Genomic DNA, 21970 nt, shown 5'->3' with positions numbered 1-21970 from the left:
CTGGAATTTCAGAAATTGGTCAAATTTTCAAAAAGGATGTGGAGTTTCATGAAGTATTTGCTGTTTCCAAAAAATATTCGACATTTCCTAGTCATTCATATTTTTTTCAAGAAAAGTTTCGATTTCATCCAGAATTTTTTTTATATGTGAATGCTGTTGTGTGTTCTTATATAATTTTCATTAGCAGTTGTGCGAGAGAACTGACACAGAGATCCTAGTACATGGTGTCTCCTTACGGCGTGTATGTTATGAAAGGATATTGGAAGCTCTTTATACGTTTATTGAGGAGGGTCTCTCAAGACCATACTTCATACTTCAAGGACATATACGTCCATCGAAGCAGAAAACGGGAATTAGATAACGTGACATATTTTATCATCAGAGAACAGAACATCTATTGACACATCTGCAACGCTTCTGCCCTTTTATATGCATACAAATATTACAATTTTTCAGTCCCTCATGCTAATCCTTTCTTATATACTAGTAGTACTATGTAACCTTGTACCACAAGCACAAGTGTCACTCTGTAGGTGAACGTCGTAGCACAAGGCAAAGGCCACGCCTGAGCCCGGTTATTACCATGTATGCAACTGCACCAGGGTTATACCATATGCTTGCAACAGTATCTACAGATTCAGTACTGGGAAGACCAATCTGCAGCGCTGCCAACACGGGGAATGCCGGCGGTATCTTTCTTGGCCTGTTCATCGACCGCGTAAGTTGCGCCGCATACTTCCCCTTTGCTGTCGACCCTTGGCACCGGCTTCACCTCGTTCAGGGGATGCTCGTAGCTCTGCAAACCCCCGGACGTCGTGAAGAAGAAACCTGACAAGGAAAACATCGGATGCCGGTGATCAGAGGGCGTGAAAAGAATATCAGAGATGCTTGTGCGATTGCTTGCTTGATGTGCAATTTAGGCACACCTTTGGGGAACGGTGCGAAAGATTTTCCACAAGCGTTCTTCACAACTTCATCGTCATCGGACACTACAAGATGACCCTCTGAATCAACTCCCCAGTAAAACGGGACGCCACCATCAGCATCCTATAAGAAGATGGATAGCCGATGTAAGTTGATATTTCTTTGCAGTACTAAGTAAGGAGTAATTGGTGTCTTCTGTCACATTGATGTTGAAATGCAGAACGTTAGACAGGCAACATGAAGATTAGTTCAGAAATAACAGAGGGATTGGTAGCATCTAGTCAGATGTTGAGGATGTACTGTTGAGATGCCATTTTGCTGAACTATGACCTAAAATCGTCTGTCCGGACATACTTTGAGTGCTAATTGTCACATGCTGAATATTGTATAAACGCAGCCCTAAAGTTCAGTGAAAATTTGGACTAAACTGGGACTGACATCGAACACAACTGTTGAAACCATCACAGGCAACTAACTCTGAATAAAAATCATTACTAGACAGGTAAGTACCAGTATATAAGAACTGACATTTTAAACTCTTCAAGAACAAACACACATTGTACTGCAATAACAGAGGTACAAGTTCAAAGTAAGCACACAACTGCAATCATAGAACTTGATTATCGTGGTACTATTTCGTGCTAAAAAAGGTTTACTAGAGCGTGCACTTTACTGAACTGAATCGAGTACAAAAATGAAATCCAGACATTCACTTACAGCAGCCATGAAGACCGAACTGGTGGAGCGATCATACAGCACAAACGCGAATTTGCCATTGAAGTCCCTCACGACCTGGTCTGCAGGGTAAGGTCCCCTGTCCCTCAGGGTTCTGTAGGCCTCAATAACGAGGTTGATCTCAGTGGCACTCTTGCTCAACCCGTACTGCTGCTTCAGCACAGCCATGTTCTCGATCGCGCCTTGGAACAGGCAGAATATGTCGTCGACGACGCCGAACAACCTACCAACGTAGATGATTCAGTAGACGAAAAGATACAGTAAGAAATTAGCATTAGCTGAACCCATGGCGACATGAACAAAATTTATGCGAGATCATGCACGGGCATCTCCATGCTTGCAGCTGACGCAGACGCACCGTCGATCCGTGGATTTAAGCAGGAACGCACGGCACGAGGGAAACGAAATCGACGGAGAGTTCCGTGACCTCACCTGGGGAGGAAGGGGCTCTGGCCGTGGGAAGAGTAGGCCATGGCGCCACCGCCGCCGAAGTCGACGGTGACCGCGCCGGTGCGGGCCTCCCGGAACCGGGCAGCGAGCCCGTCCGCGCCGTGCCCGGCCTCGCCCGGCTGCCGCAGCCCCTCCGGGCTCGGCGCCACCGCCCTGTCGAACACCGCGAGCATCTCGAGCCGGAGCCGAAGCCTCGTTCGTCCTCCGCGCGCGGGCGTGGGTGTGGTGGGAGCGTCGTGTCGTACTACGGCTTTGGCGGTCGCGATCCTTCTAGTGCGATCGGTGCTGTGTCCCGGGACGGCGAGGCGTTGTCTTATACTGCACCGGCGGCGGTACGTGGCCGTTGCGTGACATGCACCTTTGCATGTCACCGTGTGACTTGCGACCCAAATTTATATTTAAACATCATAAAAAAATTTGAAAAAAATCATGCATGTTCACAACACATATTAAGATAATCCTTAAAGAATTTAGATCAAAATTCGAAACATGTACCAAGAAGCAAAAAAGAGAAACTTATATGTAAATAGTATACAGAGAACCATTCGTAACTACTCATGACAGATTTCTCTTTTTTGCTTCTTGATGTATGTCTCGAATTTTGATCTGAATTTTTTTAAAATTATCTTAATATATACTAAGAACATGTAGGATTTTTTTCAGATTTTTTTACAATATTTAAATATAAATTTAAGCCGCAAGTCACACGGTGACATGCAAAGGTGCATGTCACCTGATCCCTGTCCGGCCGTTGCCGTACGGGGCGATGCGTCGGTCCAGGGTGAGTGCGCGGGGAATGCCGCCGAAGGGTCGAGACGGATCGGCTGCGGCGCCAGAGCTACTTTTGGCCTTTTTTGGAGCTGCTTTTTGCCTAATAGCCTAGCCTTCGGCGCGGGTGCTCGTGGGTCGGCCCGTTAAAACCGTATACAGCATTTTATCGGTGTTTTGTTTTTCAAATACTGTTTTTTATATATTTTTGCTTTCAGTGTTGGTTTCCAACGGTTTTCCGTGTCGGTTTTCAATGGTTTTATTATGTTCTTTTTATGTATCTAGCTTTTCTTGATTTTAACATATTTTTTTCAGAAAATGTCAGTTTTTTACATACACATTTTATGTCCAATTTTTATATACGAAACATCTTTCATGCATGTCTAATTTTTTCCTAATACATGATTAACATATTTTTCAAATATAAGTTTTTTATTTCTTTTCAAATATGCCCTAATGTTTTTATTCAAATACGCATGGAACATTGCTTTGAATGATACAAAACATTTTAGCAACTACATGAACATTTTTTACACTATTCAATATTTTTTAACCGAAAAAACACATTTTTTTAAGATAACACGTGCATTTTTTGGATGGTACTATCCTATTTTTAACTGCATGAACTTTTTTTACATAAAAAAACTTTATTTTTAATTGTCACATACATATTTTTTGAAACACAAGAACATTTTTTAAACATCATGAACAATGTTTTTTAATGTTATCAACAATTTTTAGCATTGTGTTACATTTGTTTAGCACCGTGTTACTTTTTTTTAGCGTTTGCTAGAGATCCAGCGCTGCCCCATGATGGGTCAGCCCATTTCAAAGGGGGTGGGGGGCTGGGGCGAGGAAACCTATGCACCCCACAGCAAGCGAGGTATAGGCGCTCCCCTGCGCCGGGAACTATGCCAACCCAAAGCGACATGCGTCAAGACAAATATGACATGCCCCTCCGTTCGGGTTTATTAGACCCCTCACATTTTGAGCCAAAATTTGATCATTCATGCACGTAATAAATATGAGTTATATGTAGCAAAAAAATATCATTGAAAACTTCTTTCAAAAATGAATCTAACAATATAATTTTTCATGACATACCACTTAATTTTTGTAAATCAAATCTACGATCAAGATTTGGCCTAAAATATAAGGGAGCCTAATAAACAAAGGAGCAACTTTTTTTCATTTATCTGCTAAGGAATTCACCTATTTTGTTTGGAGGGGTGCTAAGGAATCCACCTTGATGAAAGGAAAAAAGCTCATTAAATATCTAAGTTTAAAGGGTTTACGTTCACCATCCTAATCATGATTTCCTACCCCCAAGGTTAAAAGTAAATGCACTTCCTCTTTGAAAATGTATCTTATCATTTATTACCTCCCTTAGGAAATAAGTAGTGTAGTTTTATTCGTTTTGAGCAACTAAGTGGCTGAAATTTATACAACACAAATAAAAACTTTGGAGCCACCATTCCGGTTTCAACCCGGCATGGAGGTCATGCACCCACCAACCGCAAAACTTCAAGGCAACACAACACATTGCAATGTGATGAAGGGTTGGTCTCCAAGGGGGAAGCAACAAGAACATTTTCGCCGACCGCTCTGGGACCAACCTAAAGTTTGGGTTTCTACCAAGAGATCACAAGAACCAAATGCCCCGCCCCGGGGGAGGGGGTGTAGGGCCTCCACAACGACACCTCCAAGGTCACCATTGTCGTCGGCATCAATCGAGGCTGGTGTTGCTTAAGCTCACCAACCCCATCTTTCCTCCCAGCCTGCACAATCGACCACCATTGTTAGTTATCCTGTTAGCATTGCTCGAGCCACAATAGCCATGCACACCATTCAATCTACCGCCATCATCGACCAAGTACCACCATACGACACATGTGCCATGACACCTCACTTCATGAAGGTCAATGTGCTACATGCCTAGGTATGTGCATTAGGCCCCAAAGCCACTCACCCCGCACAACTCGAGGGCACACCCTCGACTCTGGAACTATATATCGCCATAGCCTCCACAACAGCCATAATAGCACACGACCACTGCCTATGTTATGCACTCACATGTATAGATCGAGCCACTAGTATAAGGCGAGAGATACAACGGGATTTTATGCTCTAGATCTAGATTTTACTCTCTCTCTCTCTCTCTCTCTCTCTCTCTTCGACAACCTCTCCTCACCTCTCTGCTCTCTATATGTATCCTTGCTCCTCTATGTCCGCCTTCCATTCCTACGCATCTGCGGTCTTCTTCAAGGCCTAGTCCAACTATCGGTTGCATCAGGAGGCCTTGGGCCTTCTGCCTGAGTTGGACCACCACATAACAGTCTTTCACATCGAGAACATCATCACCCTAGCTAGCAAGCAACAAACATCAGCAGCACCCTGCGTGGCCTCCCTGACAATCACCGGAAGTAGCTGCCTTCGCGTGACAACTTCCAAGTACACCATCATCGTCGGCATTGACCGATGTAAAGTGTTAGCCTTTGATTTGAAGCTCACCAAGCCCATTTTCATCACAGCCTGCCTAGCCGACCACCATCTGTAGCTTTCCATCCTTACAATAGTGTGGGCGGCGACGATGACGACCGACAGGTGGTCCGGATCGGTGTTCCTTCACAACGCCAGCTGGTATATTTCTCTGGCGCCGTTCGCCATCGAATCAGGTGTTTTCCTATTACCGGCGCGTGTGATCGACTGTTTGGTTGTTCTTAGTGTGCTCACACTTCGCTTGCGGTGAGGGTGTCCTCGTGGGTTGTAAACGGCGGAGTCGGAAGCGCTTGCTCGGGGAGAAGTGACTGTCGTGGTTCTAACTCTGACAGTGATGTAGGGGGGTAAGTATGGAGAGGCGAGGTCTTAGCTATGGAGAGGTTGTAAGGACGCAAGGTTTACGAGTTCAGGCCCTTCTCGGAGGAAGTAACAGCCCTACGTCTCGGTGCCCGGAGGCGGTCGACTGGATTATGTGTGTATGAGTTACAGAGGTGCGAACCCTTGTCTCGGAGGAGGGGGTGGCTTATATAGAGTGCACCAGGACCCCGGCCAGCCCACGTTACGAAGGGTTCAATGTACATTAAGGTAGGGCGTTACTGATAACGCTAGTAATAAAGTGCTATGATGACCATAAAAGCTACTTAATGACCGACCGTTAGCGTGCGGAGTGACTTTAGGTCTCCTGGCCGTCGAGTGGTTGGATCTTGGTCGAGTAATTGCTTCTTGGTCGAATGTCTTCGAGTCTGTCGAGTGGAACACCTCCAAGTCGATTGAAAGGTGATTTATTCTAGAAGTGTCCTTGGGTAGGCCAGTTAGGACAGGTCCGTGACCCTACCCTAGGTACATAGCTTCATCATTAGCCCCCGAATGGATCGAGGTTTGAGTAGGGAAGGAGTTGAGGACTTCTCCGACTCGTTTTCTATGCCGTGAGCATATCTTGTTTCGAATCAACGGACCTGAGTGATGACAGCAACTCCCTTTTCAGTCGCCTTGATCCATTCTTAATTCTTCGCCGAGTGAGTTTCTTTACTTGTAAGGCTCCGAGTGACGGTGCGGAGGAGATCTTTGGTCTGACAAGTTATTTGCTGCCCGCGGATTTAGTGGGATCCGAATTTTGGGAAGCGCGCGGGACGGGGGAGGCCGCAGTAATCGAATGAGATAGAGCGGAGCCGCCTCGATCCCTGCACCACCTTTTTCGCCACGTATCGCTCGTGCGGTCGTTACGGGTTTTGACAGAGCCATCTGGGCCTACCTGTCAGCCACTCGGAAGCGGCCTCATATAAGGCGTTGGACCGGAGTCTCCCGAACAGTGCGCCTCATTATCTCTCCTCCTCCTCACGCCTCTTCTCTGCGCTCGCTCTTGCTCCAACGCCCCCGCGCCACACGCGTCTCGTCGGCGACAATGGTGAAGGAGAAGACAGCGGCTCTGGAGCGGGCAAAGAAGGCGACGGCGAGGTCAAAGGGGAAGGCGACAAGCCGGGGCAGATCTTCCTCGCGGACTGGCCTGCCGAAGGGTTGGATCTAGGGCGACTGGATCCACTCGAGGATCTCCCAAGAAGACCTCGACGACCTGGCCGAGGGAGGGCTGATCCCCTACGACTCGGCGCGGCTTCCGGGGAAGGAATCCGAGCCGCAACCCCGGGAGGGTGAGCGCGTTCTTCTTGCCACCCACGTCGACCCTGGGTTTTCCTTGCCTCCTCATCCTTTCTTTCGATGGTTTCTGAACTTCTTTGGGGCTCAACTCCACCATTTTACCCCCAACTCAATAGTTTATTTTGCCGCGTTCATTTCCTTGTGTGAGAACTTCTTGGGTTGTCGACCTCACTGGGGTCTTTTCAAGCATATTTTCACTTGTCGCTCCCAGACAGTGAAAAAGGCTAATCCGAGTGACGAGAGGACCCAAGTGATCCAGATGTGTGGGAGTCTTGGCATCCAGACGAGGGGAAAAAGCTCCTTTCCGGCCATGATTCTTCCCGATTCAGTTCGCGGATGGCAGTCGACCTGGTTCTACTGCAAAGACCAGTCGACGCCAGGGCAATCGACAGGCCTCCCTCCCTTTACCATGGACTGAGTGGAAAAACCCTCCCCTTTGAAGGTGCTCCCGGAGGAGAAGGCGCACGTGAAGGTGTTGGTCAACCGAGTGGTCCAGCTCATTCGTGACGGGGTCACTGGTATGGATCTCTTGGAGGTCTTCCTTCAGCGGCGCATCCAGCCTCTCCAAGCCCGAGACCACCCGATGTGGATGTATTCGGGTCTAGAAGACTCCACTCGGATCTACCCGGAGGAGGTCGATGATGACACGCTGGAGAAGTGGCTGTCGAGCATTACCGGGAACAAGGACAATCCCAGAGGAGCCAAGAGAGTTCTCCCATTCGACCAGTCGCGTGCACCAGAGCAGGTCTGATTCTGAGTTTTTGCTTGTAATCCGAATTCACTCGCGCAGCTGTCTATATTGCGTCGACTGACTTTGTTCTCCCTGCTTCCTTTCAGGCCATTACTGAAATGTATTCGATGCCCAACGGGGAGCAAGAGCAAGCTCAGGAAGGCGAGGCGAGTGGTGGCGAAAGTGGCGAGTGTACTTCTGATGGTGAAGGGGATGGTGGAAGTGACGACTCAAGTGATGGAGAAGAAATCGAGTCGCCTCCTCGCATAGAGAGACGATCCAAGCTTGACCAAGAACGGCCGAGTGCCCGCGACAAGGCTGAAAGGGCATTTCCCTACTTTATGTTTTGGATGATGATGACAACCCTTTGTGGTCTAAACGTGTGCTATATGTTTCAGGTTCTCGATGCTTAGGCTTACATCGGATTGCTATTACCTCTCGAAGGAAAAGATCGAAGACGTGTCCTCTACGTTTTTATTTTCTTTGGTCGTAGAGTACCCATACTATCAAGAGGGATTACTCATTAGGAAGCTCTGGGGGAATCAGTTCACGTACACTTTTCTCACCCTCTCTTTGCCTTCCTCAGATGTGTGAGAGTGAGAGTTTTCCTTGTCTCTTCCCCTCTTTCCTGCTCACTATTTCTGCCTAGCGGTTGTACCGCTCTCTGGAGCGGTTGTACCGCTGGGTCTTGTCGCTCACCAGCTTTTGCTCGAGCGGTTGTACCGCTGCCTCCGGGCGGTGGTACCGCCACCATGCTCTGCAACAGCTAGGGCGGTGGTTCCGTCCATGTACCGCTCAAGTACCGCTCTCGCCTCTGGTTTGATGCTGTTCTTGGGCGGTAGTGGCCCGGTTGGTCCGGTCGTTCCTCGATGACCGGTACCACCGGTGGTCCGAGCGGTTCTTCCGCTCAGAACTTAGCCGCCCAAGAGCTCAAGGCCATGCGGTTGTTCTGGCCAGGCACCGCCCAAGTACCGGTCAAGCCCCTGTTTTGATGCGGTGGTTGTGCGATAGCCAGGCGGTTAGTCCGGTTATCTTTCTTAGCCGGTACTACCGCCCGCCTGTCCGGTTGTACCGCTTGGTAGGGTTCTGCTGTTACACCGTGAGTCCCGGTTGTACCGGGACGAGGACCGGTTGTACCGCTGCAGTGAAAAAACGCAGTAACGGTTGGATTTGTGGGGAGACTAATTAAGGGGGCTTCTCCCACCTACCACTTCTACCTTTGACCTCTCTCACTCCACCATTGATGCCCTTCAAGCTCTCTTGCCCGATCTCTCTCTCTAGCCACTCAAACTTGTTGATTTGCTAGGGATTGAAGGAGGAGACCTAGATCTACACTTCCACCAAAGGATATTTGGTTCCCCCATACTTTCTTGTGTGGATTTTGTTACTCTTGGGTGTTTGAGCACCCTAGACGGTTGAGGTCACCTCGGAGCCATATTCCATTGTGGTGAAGCTTCGTGGTTTTGTTGGGAGCCTCCAATTAAGTTGTGGAGAGAGCCCCAACCTTGTTTGTAAAGGTTCGGTAGCCGCCTTCAAGGGCACCAATAGTGGAATCACGGCATCTCGCATTGTGTGAGGGCGTGAGGAGAATACGGTGGCCCTAGTGGCTTCTTGGGGAGCATTGTGCCTCCACACCGCTCCAACGGAGACGTACTTCCTCTCAAAGGGAAGGAACTTCGGCAACACATCCTCGTCTCCACCGTCTCCACTCTTGGTTATCTCGTGCCTTTATTTAAGCAAGCTTACTTTTTTTATATCTCTTGCTTGCTTGTGTACCTATCCTCGTTGCATCATATAGGTTGCTCACCTAGTTGCATTTCTAGACAACCTATTTTGATGCAAAGTTTAACTTGTTAAAGAAAAGCTAAAAATTGTTAGTTGCCTATTCACCCCCCTCTAGTCAACCATATCGATCCTTTCAATTGGTATCAGAGCCTCGTCTCTTTATTAAGGACTTTACCGTCCAAAGAGTATGGTTGATACCGTAGACGGTGTGGAGGAACACTCCGGTGTGAATCCGATCTCGTCTACGGGAGATGGGGGAACTTCGGTCTCTCGTGAGGAGTTCAATGTGGCCTTGGAGACATTGAAAACCTCCATGATGACCGAAGTCGAAAGCATGTTTACTAAATTTCTTGAGGGGCTTAAACTATCCACCGCACCGTTGAAAGTGGGTGATCCCGCCAACAAGGTGACGGATGCTATCCCCGACAAGGGGGAAGCTAGTAGTGAAAAGGCTCCTTCTTCTAGTGGCAAGAATGGTACCGGCATCTTTGCCCATGTGGAACCACCACTTGTTTATGGTGGACCGTTTCCTTCCACTCATTTGAATCATGCCGGTCCTCCCCCTAAGATTGTGAAAAATGAGGATTTTGATTCTTGGGTTTACCGCTTTAAATGTCATTTAAATCATGTGAACACTAACCTTTGGAGAATCATTGAAGAAGGTTTCTATCCACATGATCCAAGCAACTTCACTCCTCGAGAAGCCGCGAACAATCAATTCAATGAGAATGCTCTCTTCATCATTCAAGATGCTATTCCACCCGAAGACCTACCTCATCTTCATCCTTTCGCCTTGGCCAAAGATGCATGGCATTGTGTCGTGTCTCTCTACCGGGGAAGCGCAAGCATTCAACGCTCCAACTATGAAGTGGTACAAGAGGAGGCCGATGAGTTTGCAATGAAGGAAGATGAAGAACCTCGTGAGCTCTATCGAAGAGTAACCAAACTCGCGGTCTCACTACGAGATCACGGGAGCAAGGACATGGATGACAATTGGATCAAGCGCAAATTCCTCAAGGCAATCACAAGGCCATGTCCTCCGTCATTCGTCAAAGACCGGACTTCCACACTTTGACCTCAAGCGAAGTGTTGGATGAGTTTGTGGCCATGAACATTTTGGACAAGACCGCCGACAATGCGGTGATCCGTTCTCAACGGGCAAAGAAGCCTAACCTTGCATTGAAGGCCAAGCTCAAAGTGGAAGACGAAGAAGAGGAAGAAGAGGAGAGCAACCCCGAAGATACGAAGTATGCATATCATGAACACATGGCACTTGCTTCAAGGCAATTTTGGAGCAAGAAAAACTCAAGGCCAAACTTTAGCAAAAACAACTCGAGTGGTACAAGGGGCAAGCAACGTGTAAGGACTTGCTACAATTGCGGCAACATGAGTCATTTCGTTGCAGAATGCCCGTATGAGAAGAGGGAAGACAATGGTGGCAAACTCATCCGAAAGGACAAGGCCAAGTCGTTCCCCAACAAGAACAACTTCACCAAGAAGACTCATCCCAAGGCTTTGGTTGTGCAAGAAGAGTACAATGAGGACGATGACGATGATGAAGATGCTGAGTCAGTTGCCATGGCCTCCGTTGCCATTGCAACAACGTCACGGGTGTCTCTCTTCGACTCACCCAACGAGAGCATCACCGCCAAGTGCCTCATGGCTAAAGCCACCAACAAGGTAACCTCCAACATCAAAACTACCATCATTAATCATCCTTCCCAAACGGATAGCATTAATGAATTTGAGGGAGCTAATGTGGAGGCTAACGAGTTTGAGGCCTTTATGGGCAAACTCAAGGGAAAATCCAAGAAGCACTTTATTGCTCTCTTGGAACAACTTGGTGAGGCCAATGACATGATCGAGGCTCACAAAGACACCATCTCTAAGATGGAAGGACATAGTCGTGACTATGCCGATGAGATTTTGGATCTTTCCAATGCTCTTGAGGAAGAGCGTGGTCTTCGTTTGGCTCTTGAGGAGTCACACAATGTAGATCATGCTAAGTTAGAGAAAGATTATGATCATGCCCTCGTTGTTTCTCGTGTGCTAAATTCCGAGAAGGCCAAACTCGGGGTTGATCTTGCTAGACTCAAAGAGGAGTTTGATATACTTGACAAGGCCCACAAGGCCTTGAAGGGTATTCACGCTAGTCTCAAGGAGTCTCATGATCAACTCCAAGTGAAGCTAACTAAGGAGAAAGCAACATTTCCTCATATGGTTTTAATTGATAATGCAAATGCTACTAACCCGTGTTGTGAGCATATACATCTTGTTGAGGAAAACGCTAAGTTGAAGGAGCAACTTGAGAGAGGTCTTGCGACTTGCATACAAGGCAAGAAGAACCTCAACGATCTCTTGACCAACCAAAAGGGAGGTGTGGCCAAGGAAGGGGTTGGGTACGTCCCCGACTCCAAGAACAAGAAGAAGAATGACAAGACCAAACGGCCTCCTCCTCTCATGCAAACCTTTGTGAGGGAGGGAGAGAGTGCCCCCGAGGAGAAGAAGAAGAATAATGTCAAGAAGGGCAATGTCACCCCTCCCAACAAAGCCGGCGATTTTAATCCTTCTTATGTGTTATGCAGTGCTAGTGATGGGCATGTTTATGCCAAATTTGTTGGTTCTCTTCATGAATACATTGAATGGTCTATTTGGGTTCCTAAGACCCTTGTTACTAACATCAAAGGACCCATTACAAAATGGGTACCTAAAACCAAGCATTGATCTCTTGTAGGTGTTTGCTTCCGGTGGTGGATCATGGTTGCTTGATAGCGGAGCTACAAATCATATGACCGGAAGCAAGGACTTGGTGGTGGACGTGCACAAGGTTCCATCTATGCCCACCAATGTCGAGTGGGGTGACGCCTCATCTTCTAAGGTATTGGGACTTGGCAAGGTGGTCATCTCTCATGATCTCACGATCGAGAAGGTCATGCTTGTTGAGTCCCTTGCATACAATTTACTTTCCGTTCGTCAACTTTCAATCATGGGCTTTGCCACTTTCTTTGATATCGATACCGTGGCCCTCTTGTGGAGCAAGACTCTTAAAGTAGCCTTTGTTGGGCATGTCGAGAACGGTCTATATGTGATTAACTTTTTAGAGCGACCCACTAAGACCGCGACATGCCTAATGGCTAAAGTTGATGTGGGATGGCTTTGGCATCGCCGTTTAGCCCATGTCAATATGAGATCTTTGCAAAGTCTCCTCAAGGGGGACCATGTCCGTGGACTAACGAATGTTAGTTTTGCTAAAGATCGTGCTTGCAGTGCCTGTATCGAAGGAAAGCTACATGAGAAGGCTCACCCTCCCACGACTATCATTTATTCAAAGAGGCCTTTGGAGCTCCTTCACATGGATCTCTTTGGGCCTCCATCCTTCGATAGTCTTGGAGGTAGGAAGTATTGCTTGGTGATTGTGGATGACTACTCAAGGTACACGTGTGTGTATTTCTTCAAGAGGAAGAGCGAGACCCAACAAACCGTCATTGACTTTGCAAATGAAGCACAACGTCAACACAATGCAAAGATCTTGACAATAAGAAGTGACAACGGCACCGAGTTCAAGAACTACACCTTGGATGAATTTCTTAGTGATGAGGGAATCAAGCATCAATATTCTGCACCATACACCCCTCAACAAAACGGTGTTGCGGAAAGGAAGAACCGGACGTTGATGGATGCGGCAAGGACCATGATGGTGGAGTTCAAGTCTCCATACAACTTTTGGGCCGAAGCCATCAACACCGCGTGTCATGCATCCAATCGGCTCTACCTCCGCAAGGGCTTGAACAAGACTCCATATGAGATACTCACCGGTAACAAGCCCAACCTCAAGTACTTCCGGGTGTTCGGGTGTAAGTGTTTCATTCTCAAGAAAGGTGTTCGGTTGTCTAAATTTGAGGCTAGAGCTCATGAGGGCATATTTGTTGGTTATGCTACAAACTCTCATGCTTACCGTGTCCTCAATAAATCCACGGGACTTATTGAGGAGACGTGTAACGTGGAGTTTGATGAGAATAATGGCTCCCAAGTGGAGCAAAGTGGCACTTGTGATGTAGGTGATGAAATTCCTCCTCAAGCCATAAGAAGAATGGGTGTTGGTTTTATCCTACCCATTGAGGAACCCCTTGTGGCCGAAGGAGAAGGACAATGCTCCACTCAAGTGGAGCCATCACCAACCCAAGGCCCACACGCTTCCGAAGAACAAAGTGAAGGCCCTCAACCTCATGAACAAGACCAAGGGCAAGATCATACTCAAGACGGTGTTGACACACCAAGTGATGCCCAAGGTCAAGTTCTCTCCCCCAGCAAGTTCAAGATCAAGACCAAGTTCATGACGGCGCTCAAGATGATCAAGTAACCGCTCCTCAACTCACCACCGAGGAGGAATTAGAGCGTCGTGCCGCCAAGATTGCATCCAAGCTCTCCACCAAGGATCATCTCATGACGAATGTGCTTGGAAGCTTAAGAAAGGGGGTAAGCACTCGTAGACAATTAGCAAATTATTGTGAGCATCATGCGTTTGTCTCTTGTGTGGAACCCCACAAGGTCTATGAGGCGCTACAAGATCCGGATTGGCTCAATGCCATGCACGACGAACTCAACAACTTCGAGCGCAACAAAGTGTGGAGATTGGTGCCAAGGCCAACGGGGAACCACAATGTCATTGGAACCAAGTGGATATTCAAGAACAAGCAAGATGCCCATGGGATTATCATTCGCAACAAGGCTCGTTTGGTAGCACAAGGCTACTCCCAAGTTGAGGGTATCGACTACGGTGAAACCTTTGCTCCCGTTGCTCGTCTTGAATCCATTCCCTTGTTAATTGCATATGCTTCTCATCATAATTTTAAGTTACAACAAATGGATGTGAAGAGTGCTTTTCTTAATGGTCCCATCAATGAATTGGTTTACGTCAAGCAACCCCCTGGGTTCGAGGATCCCTACTTTCCCGATCATGTGTATCAACTCGATAAGGCGCTCTATGGCCTTAAACAAGCCCCACGTGCATGGTATGACCACCTTACCGAGTTGTTACAAGACCGTGGTTTTGAAGTTGAACTAATCGACCCCACTCTTTTTACTAAGAAGGTCAAAGGGGAGTTGTTTGTGTGCCAATTATATGTTGATGATATTATCTTTGGTTCTCCTAACAAAGCTTTCAATGAGGAATTTGCCGCTCTCATGACCTCAAAGTTCGAGATGTCCTCCATGGGAGAGTTGAAGTTCTTTCTAGGGTTCAAAGTGAAGCAAAGAAGAGAAGGAACCTTCATCAATCAATCCAAATACACTCAAGACATGCTCAAGAGATTCAAGCTAAGTGACGTCAAGCCGGCTTCCACTCCAATGCCCACCAAGTGCCAACTTGACTTAGATCCCAATGGTAAAGTGGTGGATCAAAAGGTATATCGTTCCATGATTGGATCCTTGCTTTACCTTTGTGCATCTAGACCGGACATCATGCTGAGTGTGGGAATTTGTGCACGGTTTCAAGCCGCACCTAAGGAAAGTCACTATGTGGCGGTCAAACGAATCTTTCGATACTTGGCTCATACCCCAAACTTTGGCCTATGGTACCCTAGAGGATCAAACTTCAAGCTTCTAGGGTACTCAGATTCCGATTGGGCGGGAGACAAAGTGGATAGGAAGTCCACTTCCCGAGGGTGCCAATTCCTTGGTTGCTCTTTGGTAAGTTGGTCTTCCAAAAAGCAAAGTTGTGTGTCTCTCTCGTCCACTGAGGCGGAGTATGTTGCCGCCGGTAGTTGTTGTGCTCAACTCCTATGGATGAGGCAAACTTTAAAGGATTAAGGTGTCACTTGTGACAAAGTGCCTCTTTGGTGTGACAATGAAAGTGCCATCAAGATCTCTCTCAATCCGGTACAACATTTCAAGACGAAGCATATTGAGATCCGGTATCACTTCATCCGGGATCACATTAGACGAGGAGAGATCGAGCTCAACTATATCAACACTCATGACAACCTTGCAGATATTTTCACGAAGCCCTTAGATGAAGCAAGATTTTGCGAGTTAAGGCATGAGCTAAATATCATTGATTCGAGCAATGTGGCTTGAACCCTTGCACACCCTACCATGCTCAACTTGTTGTCTAGTTTAGGTGCAGGCATGGACATAGGGGGAGTGTTGTTATCTCAATGAACTCTTCCTCCCCCCATTATGCATAAATTGATTGTGTCTTTCACATTAGCCATATTTGATGGTACTTGTGCTTCAAAGACGAGTTTTGGTCATGGACCCAAGGATAATTCTTCGCGATGCCATACCAATTGACTCAAACATAGGTGGCCTCGGCCACCGTCCTCTCTTCGGGGAGTTGGAGTTAGCCTTGCTACTCTCGTGTTGTTTTCTCTCTTTGTCTCTTTGCTCTTTGTGTTAGGTTCTCCTAGGGTGTTGTTTCTCTCCTGTTTTTGTGCCCCTTCTTCCTCCCTTCGGATTGCACTCATTTGATCTTGGCTTGGGCTTAGGTGGTCGGGCGGTACAACCGGTGTCACGAGCGGTTCTACCGCTGGTACCGGGTTGTGCTGTCCCAAGGGTTTCCGTTCGGTGCCTGGGCGGTTCCACCGCACAATCCCACGGTAACCCACGTCCGGTACTACCGGTTGTTGCCGTGCGGTACTACCGCTGCCTTCCAGGCACCGGAAGTACCGCCTCCATCCACCGGTCTGTACCAGACGAGCGGTACAACCGCTCCCCTAAGCGGTTCTACCGGGGCATGCGTACGGGCCTATATATACTCGACGGGGTTGAAGGGCTGTCTTTTTTCCCTTCGTCCTCGTTCCTCTTTTTCTTGCCCTAGCCGCCGGCCATCTCTACCCCTGCCCCGGAGTGCGTCTCGCGCTTCGGATCCTTGGCTCTCCGTGGATTCTCTCCATGGAGGCCTTCCGATCTCTTCCCATGGATGGTGGTAATGCCTCGTGTTCTTTGCCTCTAGATTTGTGTTTAGGGTTATTCCTTGCCTAGGGCTTTACCCATCTTTCCGCGTTTAGTGTTCGATCTATGGCTTAGAAGAGTTCTTTGTTAGCCTCCTGTCTTGTTTGCAGCACTTAGAATTCGGAATATTACTTGTGTGATTCGTATGCCTCGGTTAGATCTATCTTCCCTGGTAGTGCCACTGTCAGCGGTTCTACCGCCCCTACGGGCGGTACAACCGCTGGAGCGGTACTACCGGCGGAAGATCCGGTACAACCGGAGTATATCAACCACTAAGCACTGTTCTATCTTCTCTGTTGTTGCAACTTGTTCCTTTTCTGCTAGTGGGTGCAATCCTCTCATCCTTGTTGGGTTTTGTGTGTGCTTTTCGTGTGTGTGTTCAGGTGGCTCTAGTTCTCGCTCTGCTCCTCGCAAGACCAAGAAGAGGGCACGAAGGACCTTGCGCCCGGTTGTGTCAGATGATGAAGAAGTTGTGATTCCCACCAAGCCCACTCGCCGTGAAAAGTCTGCAGCTGCTAAGCAACGTGTTGTCATGCCGTTGCATCGTTGGAAAGCCAAGGATTGGGAAGCCTACCGCTCAAAGAATCCGTATGAGGTTCCCATTGCTCCCCATTGGACCACTGTTCAGTTCCGGAATGAGATGCAAGTGCGGATTGTTCATGAACTCTTTGAGCACAACAAGAATAGATATGCCAAGCAGTGGACAATTGATTTTGATCATTGGAGGAACAACATGGAGTATTTTGGTGAGGTGTTAGCTCTCTGCGAGGAGTTTGATCTTGTCAAGATCATGTCAGTCAACTGTGACTTTGATGTTCAACTCATCCATCAGTTCTATGCCACGGTTCATTTTGGGGAAGATGATGCGCGCACTCTCACCTTCATGTGTCGCGATGAATTGTTTCACGTTCCCTAGAGGGCTTTCTGCAATGCTATTGGGTATGAGGATACCGGTCTGCAAGCAAGGGGTGGCATTCGCCCTCATGATTTTCCTGAGTCCATGCCTAAGGAGAAGCTTGCCCCTCTGTACATTCGGGGCCGTGGGATTATTGGAGAATCCAAGGATTTGGAGAAGGTCTATGACATCATGCACCGAGTGTTCCGCAATGTGCTCTTGCCCAAGGTGGGCAATCAAGATGAAATTCATGGCTATCTGGTTGATTTGATGGTTGCTATGAAGACCATGGTGGGGACAGGGGCAATGTTTGATGTGTCAAATTGGCTGTGGCATGAGATGTACAACATGGTCATCTACCGTAAAGTCCCAATCTACGCTCCGTTTGTCATGTGCTTTCTGAACTCTGTGTGGGCTGTTCGTCGTCCTGGAGAGCTCCTCACTTCTCCAGACAACCTCACTGTTCATGAGGTCAAGCTCCTTAAGAAGAAGAAGCATGCCGAGCCGCGCTTCCCTGAACATGCTCCTGAGGATGTCTATGCTACTTCTGACGATGAGGACTTTGAGCTGGAGCCAGGGGCCAAGCCTTCGTGGGTGGCCAAACTTGCCAAGGTAAAGAAGACCTTTTGTCTCCAGGCTGACATCCAGAAGAAGATGTATGAGGCACATGTCAATGAGAAGCTCGCACGGCGTCGCCAAATTGCAATGATGAAGCACCTCAACATGCAGGTTCAGAGTGGCTCTGAGAAGAGCATCACCCCAGAGGAGCGTTGGATCTCTACCCATAGCACCTGGACTGATGATGAAGCCCCTCCCCAGCCATCATCCTCGTTTGCAGCAGCTGACAATGCCATGGGAGTATCTGATCATGACGACGATGACGACTCTGATGATGAAGATCCAGATGCGACTGAGGAGTCAGAGGAGGACGCCTGAGCTTTGGGTCGCTAGCTTCGCTCTTTTCCTTTTTGGTGTCTTGATGCCAAAGGGGGAGAGGGTTCTATAGGTCTCGGGGATTTGCTTGGGTTGTTTTCTCTTGTTCTCTTGTTTTTGTGTTTGTTCATGGACTCCGTGCTATGTGTGAGTCTTGCTAGACTTGCTACTCCGTTTATTCGTTGGTCTTTATCTTATTATTGCCTCTAAGTATTATATTGTCTATCCTTTTGAGCTCAGAGTGATGAGTCTATAAAATCTAGGGGGAGTCTAGTCCTGAAAGTATGCCCATGCTTTCTAAAAAAACCTAGTACTTGTTGGGGCACACATTCAGGGGGAGTTCCGTCTAGATTTCATTGACTTATCTCTTGCAAATCATGTTGTTGACATCATCCACCAAAAAGGGGGAGATTGAAAGGGCATTTCCCTACTTTATGTTTTGGATGATGATGACAACCCTTTGTGGTCTAAACGTGTGCTATATGTTTCAGGTTCTCGATGCTTAGGCTTACATCGGATTGCTATTACCTCTCGAAGGAAAAGATCGAAGACGTGTCCTCTACGTTTTTATTTTCTTTGGTCGTATAGTACCCGTACTATCAAGAGGGATTACTCATTAGGAAGCTCTGGGGGAATCAGTTCACGTACACTTTTCTCACCCTCTCTTTGCCTTCCTCAGATGTGTGAGAGTGAGAGTTTTCCTTGTCTCTTCCCCTCTTTCCTGCTCACTGTTTCTGCCCAACGGTTGTACCGCTCTCTGGAGCGGTTGTACCGCTGGGTCTTGTCGCTCACCAGCTTTTGCTCGAGCGGTTGTACCACTGCCTCCGGGCGGTGGTACCGCCACCATGCTCTGCAACAGCTAGGGCGGTGGTTCCGTCCATGTACCGCTCAAGTACCGCTCTCGCCTCTGGTTTGATGCTGTTCTTGGGCGGTAGTGGCCCGGTTGGTCCGGTCGTTCCTCGATGACCGGTACCACCGGTGGTCCGAGCGGTTCTTCCGCTCAGAACTTAGCCGCCCAAGAGCTCAAGGCCATGCGGTTGTTCCGGCCAGGTACCGCCCAAGTACCGGTCAAGCCCCTGTTTTGATGCGGTGGTTGTGCGGTAGCCAGGCAGTTAGTCCGGTTATCTTTCTTAGCCGGTAATACCACCCGCCTGTCCGGTTGTACCGCTTGGTAGGGTTCTGCTGTTACACCGTGAGTCCCGGTTGTACCGGGACGAGGACCGGTTGTACCGCTGCAGTGCAAAAACGCAGTAACGGTTGGATTTGTGGGGAGACTACTTAAGGGGGCTTCTCCCACCTACCACTTCTACCTTTGACCTCTCTCACTCCACCATTGATGCCCTTCAAGCTCTCTTGCCCAATATCTCTCTCTAGCCACTCAAACTTGTTGATTTGCTAGGGATTGAAGGAGGAGACCTAGATCTACACTTCCACCAAAGGATATTTGGTTCCCCCATACTTTCTTGTGTGGATTTTGTTACTCTTGGGTGTTTGAGCACCCTAGATGGTTGAGGTCACCTCGGAGCCATATTCCATTGTGGTGAAGCTTCGTGGTTTTGTTGGGAGCCTCCAATTAAGTTGTGGAGAGAGCCCCAACCTTGTTTGTAAAGGTTCGGTAGCCGCCTTCAAGGGCACCAATAGTGGAATCACGGCATCTCGCATTGTGTGAGGGCGTGAGGAGAATACGGTGGCCCTAGTGGCTTCTTGGGGAGCATTGTGCCTCCACACCGCTCCAACGGAGACGTACTTCCTCTCAAAGGGAAGGAACTTCGGCAACACATCCTCGTCTCCACCGTATCCACTCTTGGTTATCTCGTGCCTTTATTTAAGCAAGCTTACTTGTTTTATATCTCTTGCTTGCTTGTGTACCTATCCTCGTTGCATCATATAGGTTGCTCATCTAGTTACATTTCTAGACAACCTATTTTGATGCAAAGTTTAACTTGTTAAAGAAAAGCTAAAAATTGTTAGTTGCCTATTCACCCCCCTCTAGTCAACCATATCGATCCTTTCAAAGGCAACTGCTCAGGCTGGCCAGTCTTCGAAGCGTCCTCGGGTCTCTTCACCAACCCAGACTGAGAAGGCGCCAAAGCACCCCAAAGTTGCAGAGCCGAAGACTCGGAAGGCGCTGCAAAAGATCAAGATCGATATGTCTGTCGCCACCGCGTGAGTGTCTCTCCTTGTATTCACTCGACACTCCGCGCTGTTTGTTTTTCTTGTTTTTGTTGGGTTTCGTAGTAATTTCAAAAAATTTCCTACGCGCACGCAAGATCATGTGATGCATAGCAACGAGGGGGAGAGTGTTGCCTACGTACCCAACGCAGACCGACTGCGGAAGTGATGACACGACGTAGAGGAAGTAGTCGTACGTCTTCACGATCCAACCGATCAAGCACCGAAACTACGGCACCTCCGAGTTCGAGCACACGTTCAGCTCGATGACGATCCCCGGACTCCGATTCAGCAAAGTGTCGGGGAAGAGTTCCGTCAGCACGACGGCGTGGTGACGATCTTGATGAACTACAGCAGCAGGGCTTCGCCTAAACTCCGCTACAGTATTATCGAGGAATATGGTGGCAGGGGGCACCGCACACGGCTAAGGAATAGATCACATGGATCAACTTGTGTGTTCTAGGGTTCCTCTACCTCAGTATATAAAGGAGCCAAGGGGGAAGGGGGGCGCCGGCCAGGGAGAGGGCGCAGGAGGAGTCCTACTCCTTCCGGGAGTAGGACTCCCCCCCCCCAATCCTATTCCAACTAGGATTCCCCAAGGGGGGGAAAGAGAGAGAGGGGGGCCGGCCACCTTCTCCTAGTCCTAATAGGACTAGGGGAGGGGGAAGTGGCGCAGCCACCTTGGGCTGCCCCTTTCTCCTTTCCACTAAGGCCCATGAAGGCCCATATGGCTCCCGGGGGGTTCCGGTAACCTCCCGGTAACCCGGTAAAATCCCGATTTCACCCGGAACACTTCCGATGTCCAAACATAGGCTTCCAATATATCAATCTTTACGTCTCGACCATTTCGAGACTCCTCGTCATGTCCGTGATCACATACGGGACTCCGAACAACCTTCGGTACATCAAAATGCATAAACTCATAATGTAACTGTCATCATAACCTTAAGCGTGCGGACCCTACGGGTTCGAGAACAATGTAGACATGACCGAGACACGTCTCCGGTCAATAACCAATAGCGGGACCTGGATGCCCATATTGGCTCCTACATATTCTACGAAGATCTTTATCGGTCAGACCGCATAACAACATACGTTGTTCCCTTTGTCATCGGTATGTTACTTGCCCGAGATTCGATCGTCGGTATCCAATACCTAGTTCAATCTCGTTACCGGCAAGTCTCTTTACTCGTTCCGTAATACATCATCTAACAACTAACATATTAGTTGTAATGCTTGCAAGGCTTATGTGATGTGTATTACCGAGAGGGCCCAGAGATACCTCTCCGACAATCGGAGTGACAAATCCTAATCTCGAAATACGCCAACCCAACATCTACCTTTGGAGACACCTGTAATGCTCCTTTATAATCACCCAGTTACGTTGTGACGTTTGGTAGCACCCAAAGTGTTCCTCCGGTAAACGGGAGTTGCATAATCTCATAGTCATAGGAACATGTATAAGTCATGAAGAA

At 48.2% G+C, this 21970-nt stretch overlaps 1 protein-coding gene across 1 annotated transcript; it reads right to left on the bottom strand.

Annotated features, from left to right (window-relative positions):
- Positions 1-397: 397 nt before the first annotated feature.
- On the bottom strand, positions 398-2390 carry LOC125506142 (stem-specific protein TSJT1-like). Its single transcript, XM_048671006.2, has 4 exons — positions 2092-2390; positions 1642-1882; positions 927-1047; positions 398-828 (listed from the first exon to the last, which is right to left on the bottom strand). Exons 1-4 carry the CDS (start codon positions 2280-2282, stop codon positions 638-640), a joined length of 744 nt encoding a protein of 247 aa, XP_048526963.1. The 5' UTR covers positions 2283-2390; the 3' UTR covers positions 398-637.
- Positions 2391-21970: the final 19580 nt, after the last annotated feature.

Source organism: Triticum urartu, chromosome 5A, assembly GCF_056163025.1.
Source record: "Triticum urartu cultivar PI428250 chromosome 5A, HENAU_Tu73, whole genome shotgun sequence".
Lineage (NCBI taxonomy): Eukaryota > Viridiplantae > Streptophyta > Magnoliopsida > Poales > Poaceae > Triticum > Triticum urartu.
This window is presented reverse-complemented; position numbering and strand designations above follow the sequence as displayed.